The sequence below is a fragment of the Triturus cristatus genome, chromosome 8 (genome assembly GCF_964204655.1).
Source record: "Triturus cristatus chromosome 8, aTriCri1.1, whole genome shotgun sequence".
Classification (NCBI taxonomy): Eukaryota; Metazoa; Chordata; class Amphibia; order Caudata; family Salamandridae; genus Triturus; species Triturus cristatus.
This window is the reverse complement of record NC_140591.1, coordinates 42,533,516-42,540,759: the sequence shown is the minus strand read 5'-3', so window position 1 is coordinate 42,540,759 and position 7,244 is coordinate 42,533,516. Positions and strand designations below refer to the sequence as shown.

The following is a 7,244-nucleotide window of genomic DNA, read 5'->3' as shown; positions in this document are numbered from 1 at the left end:
GTGACTTCGTCCCCTTGGACCTAAAATGTTAGTACTTTTTTTTTATTTTTGTATTAAACATTGTTAAAGGGGTGACTGGAGGCTAATAAAATGGACCAGATACTGTGAAGGACATTATTTCATTTTTGGGCGAAAAAAAAATAAAAAAATAAAAATATATGTATTATATTATTATTGCGATTTTTTTTTTATTGGGGCCCATCTCCAGCTAAGGGGGAAAACCTGAAATGTTACCCGAAGCGGAGCTCCATTGCCCTGGGTAGAAGTAGTGCCATGGTCCCCTTGAACCAAAATGCCAACAAAAGAATAAATAAATAAATTAAAAAAAAAGTACTAAAACAGGTGCTTAGAGGCCCAGAGGGTCCCGAAATCGGTCACGATCGATCACAAAAAAAATGAGGATCCCACACCCCATGGCCCTGCATGGGAACTCTATTTTACTGACTATTAAGCCCCCACGGAGTGGGGGCTTACAGCGCCCGAGCGGGAGACAAAAGTTAGAGTTAGCGCGGCCGATCCGCCGCCCGGCCATCTGGTCGCTCAGCTCCGAGGGCCATCTGGTCGCGCAACTCGGCGACCAGATGGCCGGCCGCGCTCCCGGCGCGGCTAACTCTAACCTTTGTCCCTCGTCCGTGTTCTGTAAGCCCCCACTACGTGGGGGCTTAATAGTCGAGGGAGAAATGACCGGCCCTGGGCCGGGCCAAACTCGCCTTGGGTCCCCAATACAGGGCTCTAGGATGGCGGGCCCCTGGGCCGGCCTATACCCGCCTTAGGTCCCCAGTTCAGGGCTCCAGGATGGCGGGCCCCTGGGCCGGGCTATACCCGCCTTAGGTGCCCAGTACAGGGCTTCAGGATAGCGGCCCCATGGGCTGGACTGGGATGAACGCGCCCCTGGACCCCCATGCCGGGGCTCCAGGAAGGCACCCTGGCCCCGGGACAGTGCCTTGCATGGCAGGGTGGCTGCGGAGAATTTCCCCTGATGCACCCCTCACTCGACCCGCTGTGGGCCTAGAAAGCAGCCCTAGCGCATAGACACAGCTCTCCCATGACATCGTGGTCGGCTCTTAAAAGAGCCTTTGGGTTTTGTTTTGTTTTTTCCGTGGGCAAGCCGAGTGTTTACCCGCCGAATCCGTAGAGGGTGCGACCCTGACGCTTCAGGGCGTAGACCACATCCATGGCGGTGACGGTCTTCCTCTTGGCGTGCTCGGTGTAGGTGACGGCGTCCCGGATCACGTTCTCCAGGAAAACCTTCAACACCCCGCGGGTCTCCTCGTAGATGAGGCCGGAGATGCGCTTGACCCCGCCACGGCGCGCCAGGCGGCGAATGGCTGGCTTGGTGATGCCCTGGATGTTGTCCTGGAGCACCTTGCGGTGCCTCTTGGCGCCGCCTTTGCCGAGCCCCTTCCCTCCTTTACCGCGTCCAGACATGGTCTCCTGTCGGTGCTGTGACTGAGCAGAAATGAGGGCCGCGGCCAGCGGCGGCTGCTTATATGGAGGAGCTGTGCCGGACCAGCTAGGGCGCTGCAAGCGGCCCACGTGACTCAAAGGATGGCGAGGGAGCCCGCCCCGGACCGCCCTCTGCAGGGAGCGGGGGCTGGAGCGGCCGTTGCCGTTTGAAAAAGAGCGCGCTCCCAGCCGCCTCTTTGTCGTGGGCTCTGCAGCTGCCGCCGGGGCATAGATCACAGTCAAGCACACACACACGCGCCTCCCTTCCCGGGCCCCCACTCGTCACCGCGGCCCGCCTAACCATGGCGCTCGGTGCCCGCTCCCACCATGAACAGAAGGCTCTGAAAAGTGTTAATGGAGCAAACAGGTTAACGGCCTCGCCGGCAGCACCCAGCTGTGTGCGGCCGCCCGCCACCCCGTAACACTGTCCACATGTCACGCCCGGTTGTGGCAAGTCTGTAAACTGCCCCTATTAAAATGTACATTTTTTTTTTTTTTACAAAAACATTATTATTGTGGGCCTCAAGCTAGGTTTTGGGACGGGGGCAAGATCTACGTGTACGTCCGAGGGCTTGTGCATGCCCTCCTATGTAGCGACGGTGCGGGCGCTGCCGCAACTATGAAGCCGCCAGAGTAACACCTTGGCCACGGATACGCTCTTTGATGGAGTCTGTGGTTGGCCCTGAAAAGAGCCTTTGTGTTTAGGGTGCGTTTCCACGGTGGTCTGCGGGCCTTTACTTGCTTGCTTTGCCCCCTGCCTTGTGGCTCTCGGTTTTCTTGGGCAGCAGCACGGCCTGGATGTTGGGCAGGACTCCTCCCTGGGCGATGGTGACTCGGCCCAGCAGCTTGTTCAGCTCCTCGTCGTTGCGGATGGCCAGCTGGAGGTGTCTGGGGATGATGCGGGTCTTTTTGTTGTCCCGGGCCGCGTTGCCGGCCAGCTCCAGGATCTCAGCGGTCAGGTACTCCAGGACTGCAGCCAGATAGACTGGGGCACCGGCGCCCACCCTCTCGGCGTAGCTTCCCTTGCGGAGCAGCCTGTGCACACGGCCCACGGGGAACTGGAGCCCGGCTCTGGAAGAGCGTGTCTTGGCCTTAGCGCGGGCCTTTCCTCCTTGCTTTCCGCGTCCAGACATGGCGATCGATGCAGGGGCTCACTCACACAACAGAGAGAATAGTACTGCTGTTCTCGTCAGTGTGTCTTGTTTTCGCCTGTCAGATTCCATCTGACAGCGGTGAGTTTTTGGATACCGAGGCGATAGCCTCATTACTCCACATTCATTTTTGAGTTTTTTAGTCGCTGTTTCGGTTGTCTTATTGATGTGACGCTTTGTCACAGTTGAGGTTGGATCACAAGGTCAGCGCTGTGAAAGGCCGCAGGTTGCGGTCAATATGGTTTGCGGAGGTGTCAGCAAGTTTAGTCGCAGAGTCTTGTATTCGTCTGCCAAATGTCTTCTGGCGGTGATGAGCTTTTGATGGCTGCCGCGGCGGTTGCCTTCTGACAGTGATGAGTTTTGGGTACCTGCCGGGGCGATTTGCCCTCAGGCAGTGATGGGTTTTTGGATGCTGTGTTGTTGTTTCAGTTTCACAAGTTTAGCGCTTCGATGGGCCTCGGGTAGCGGTCAAATGGGTTTGTCGAAATGTCTGCAAGTTTCCTGATCAGTGGGTTATCTTTTTGATCCAGTCCTTTGTAGAATGTCATGTTGAGTTTGCGGAGATGGTCGTCCAACATCTCAACGCCTAGGTCTCTGTGGAGGTCTGCTGTTCTTGTGAAGAGTGGAGCACCTGCTGCGATCCGTAAGGCCCTGCTCTGTAGTCTCTGCAGGTCTTTCCGAAGCTGCGGGCGGCAGCCACTCCAAACTGGCGCAGCGTACGTCATAGTTGGCCGGATTATTGCGGTGATTACTCGCACCTTGCTCTGCAAGGGCATCGACTTGGTCTTCAGGAGTGGGTATAGTGCAGACAGTTTTGTTGCTGCTTTCTGGCAGGTCTTCTCTATGTGGTTTCTCCATGTGAGTTTAGAGTCCAGAGTCACCCCCAGGTAGGAGCTGCTGTTTTCCCATTTGATCTCATCCCCATTGAGGAGGATCGCTGGGTGTTTTCTGTTCAGCTTCCTGGTGAATAGTGTTGCTGTGGTTTTGCTAGTGTTCAGGGTGATCTGCCAGTCGCTGTACCATTCGGAGAGTCTGCTGAGTGATGCCTCAAGGTTCTTAGCCACTTCCTGTTCGCTGAAGGATTGGGAGATGACTGCTGCATCATCGGCGTAGAGAGCCAGATCTGTCTTCTTTAGGTCCGTGGGGATGTCGTTTGTGAATATGTTAAAGAGGAATGGTCCTAGGATTGATCCCTGGGGCACTCCAGCAAGGATTGGGCGTGGCGTTGAGCATTCGTCTCGTACCGCCACGTGAAAGGTCCGTTTTGACAGGTAGCTAGACAGCAGTTTAATCAGGTAGCTTGGAAACTTGAGCTTGATAAGTTTGCAAAGCAGTCCCTCATGCCATACTCGGTCGAATGCTTTGGCTACATCCAGAAAGACTATTCCAGTGGACTTGTTGATGTTGAATCCATGGCTGATGATGTCCACAACTCTGAGGAGTTGGTGATTTGTCGAGTGGTCTTTCCGGAACCCAAACTGTTCTTTGGCGAGGAGGTTTTCGCTTGTCACAAAGTCCACAAGGCGGGCAAGGATAACTTTTTCGAAGAGCTTTGATAGGCCAGATAGCAGACTTATAGGGCGGTAATTTGCAGGATCTCGTAATGGTTTCCCAGCCTTGGGGAATACGATGACTCTTGCTTCTTTCCAGGCTTTAGGGAAATACTGGTGCTGCATGCAGGCGTTGAATATCTCAGCAAGGTGGTCCACTGCAGCGTCTGGGAGCATCTTGATGGCTTGGTTGACTATTCTGTCCTTTCCAGGTGCTTTGCCGTTTTTTAGTGTCTTTACCAGGGCCGATAACTCGCCTGTGGAGCATTCCTCAATGTTTGCAGCTTCGGTTTCTGGTGGGTGCTCCCGGTGGTGCTTAGCGACCTCTTGCTCAACTTCTGCTGCCAGTTTGCTAGCCTGGTTAGGCCTGAAGGATGCCTCCAACGTGTCAGCAAAGACCTCAGCCTTGTCCCTGTTGCTGCATGCCAGGTGAGTCTTCCCTTGTATCGGTGGGTTTGGGTCCTTCTTTCCCGTCAAGCGTCGGGTCATTTTCCAGAGAGAGTTGTCCGAGTCCTTTAAGTTAGCCGTAGCTGCTTCCCACTTTTCACCTCTGTGCTGGCTTATTTGCATCTTCAGCTGTCTTGTCAGCTCGTTGTATTTCTTCAGCAGGTCGGGGGTGCGATTCCTTTGCCACTCTCTCCGGGCTCTGTTCTTGTCAGCAATCGACTGCTTGATGCCCTTCGGGAGGTCGTAGATGGAGCAGCGTTGGGGTTTCTGCTCGGGAACGCTGCGCTCGATGGCAGTGTGGACTGCAGCTGTGAAGTGGTGAACCGCCTGGTCAATGTCTTCAATGCAGCGTAGGGGACCAGGGGCCAGTGTCTCCTCCAGGCTTCTCTTGTAGAGGCTCCAGTCTGCCTTCTTGTAGTTGTGTCTGGTGCCCTGTTGCTGGTCTTCAAGCACGTCGCCAACTGTGATCAACACTGGGTTGTGGTCGGACGTCAGTGCAGTTAGGGTTTCCAACTCCATAGACTGGGAGAGATTCTTCATGACGACGATGTCCAGAACGTCCGGTTTATGCAGTGCAGGGCCTGGGTAGTGTGTCGGTTGAGTTGGGCCAGCCACTACAAAGTCCTCCTTCTTTGAGTGGGCAAGTAGAGCGTGTCCTTTGCTGTTTGCCACGCGAGAGTTCCAGCACTGGTGCTTGGCATTTAGGTCTCCGCCAATTAATGTTGGGATGCGGGGATCCAATAAAGCATCCAAGTCCTTTGGGCTTAGCTTGCCTGGGGGTGAGTAGGCGGCAATCAGCCGTAGGGGGCCTGCAGATGTCTGGATCTGTATGCCAGTTGCTTCAACGCTCCCCACTGGTGGTAGTGAGATCTCGTGGTGCTTCACTTTTGTGCTGACAATCACCGCTGTTCCTCCGCCCTTGGCTCCGGTGGTGCGATCTGTGCGGTACACCCTGTGGTTTGCTAAGTTGAGCTTCTGGCTTCCTTGGAGATGGGTCTCGGAGATAAGCGCTATGCTCACATCCATGGTTTCCATCAGGTGCAGGAGTTCTGCAGTTTTCTTCTGAATGCTGTTAGCATTCCACATCAAGAAGAGGGAGTTTCTTTTAGATTTTGCTGCCATTGTGTGTGTTTTCTTCGCCGTGGAAAAGTCCGGCGATGAGAGTCGCCACCATTGTCACCACAGGGTGGATGTTCATGTCTGCGACTGTTTTCGCAATCTTCGTGATGAGTTCCTGCCAGTTGATGGCTGAGCCTATTTCACAGGATGGTGCTGGGGCAGGTGGTTGTGGTGGCGTTGGTGGTGGTGGTGGGCTGTTCTGTTTGGGTCCTGTTACTTCTGCGTATGTTCTTCCATCCACACGCGCGTCGCTAGGGCTGTTGGTTGGATTGCCAGTTGGGGTCCTGTGAGCCAATGCAGGTTTGGAGCTCTTCCTTTGTCCCTGATCTGCCGCAGTTGAGTGAGGGGAAGTCTTTTGTGGTTGGGGCGGTTTGCGCGGTCCATCCTTCTTTGCCTTCTGCAGGTAGGGACAGCCGCGGTAGCTTGCTGGGTGGGGTCCTGTGCAGTTAGCACATATTGCTGGTTCGGTTTCACGGTTCCTAGTGCATTGGTTAGAGGTGTGCTCGCCTCCACAGCGTACGCACTTTGGCTTCTGGTGGCAGAAAGCAGAGGTGTGCCCCAAGCGCTGGCAGTTGTAGCACATGACCGGTCCTCGTTTCCCTCTAGGTGCTTCTGTGGTGACAGTGCAACTGCAGAGCCGTGTGACTGATGAGAGGTCCGCTGGCTTCCCATCCTTGCTTGCCGACAGGGTTACCACAAAGAGGGGGAACTTCTTATTCTTGTCCGCTGGAGAGACGATCTGCGTTATATTTTTCACTGGAAGTCCAAGTTCCGCTAAGTCCTCAGTGATGTGCCCAAGGGATGCGTTTGCTGGGAGCCCGCGTATTACAAAGCGCTGAGCTTTTGCAGTGGTCAGTGAGAAGGTGTGGTACTCCATTTTCTGGACTGTAAGCATGTTGGTCACGCTCCTGTAGTCGTCCGGTGTGGTGAGCATGATCTTGGCGTGGTCCTGCCGGGGCTTGATTGTGAAGGGGGAGATGCAGTGTTCGACCAGTAGCTCCACGAGGTCCTTGTGGGTGGCCAAGTTCTTAAGGATGATGGGAGGGATCCGTTGTCGCTTTGGCGGACCTGAAGAGGTCCCGGGTTCGGATGCAGTGTTGTCCTGGGCGTCATTGTCCTGGGCGCTCTGGAGAACCAAGTAGCGGTTTGAGGTTGGAATCGTGTTGTGTGTGGGGGGTGCGCGGGCAAGCTTTGGTGCTTTTTCTGGCGAGTTAGGGCTCGTTTCACGTACTCTCTTTGCCTTGGTCTTCCATTCCATGTCGTCTTCGGTGTTGTCTGGTTGAGCCGTGACGTCGGACTCCATGGTTGGTGCTGCTTGGTGGGGGGAGCTAGAGGACAAGGGCCGAGCTTTTGGGGTTCAGCCGCACAGGGTATGAACTCTCAGTCCTGGGAGAGAGGGCGGAGCGGGTTAGACCGCGAGTCTCCCGCCGAGAATCGGGGCGCGAAAGAGTTTCAAGCAATCACGCAAGGAGCAAAAATTGATGAGTCTCAGTACAAAATTAATTAATCAAGCAGAGCGCTTAGCTGGTAA

General features: G+C 54.8%; 1 protein-coding gene across 1 annotated transcript; it reads right to left on the bottom strand.

The window, feature by feature from the left end:
* Positions 1 to 1,057: 1,057 nt before the first annotated feature.
* On the bottom strand, positions 1,058 to 1,736 carry LOC146799956 (histone H4-like). The gene has a single exon (XM_085620885.1). The coding sequence runs from the start codon at positions 1,426 to 1,428 to the stop codon at positions 1,117 to 1,119; it is 312 nt and encodes a 103-aa protein (XP_085477011.1). The 5' UTR covers positions 1,429 to 1,736; the 3' UTR covers positions 1,058 to 1,116.
* Positions 1,737 to 7,244: the final 5,508 nt, after the last annotated feature.

Coding starts and splice junctions, on each gene's coding strand:
- LOC146799956 (XM_085620885.1), bottom strand. CDS start 1,428: ATGTCTGGACGCGGTAAAGGAGGGAAGGGGCTCGGCAAAGGCGGCGCC.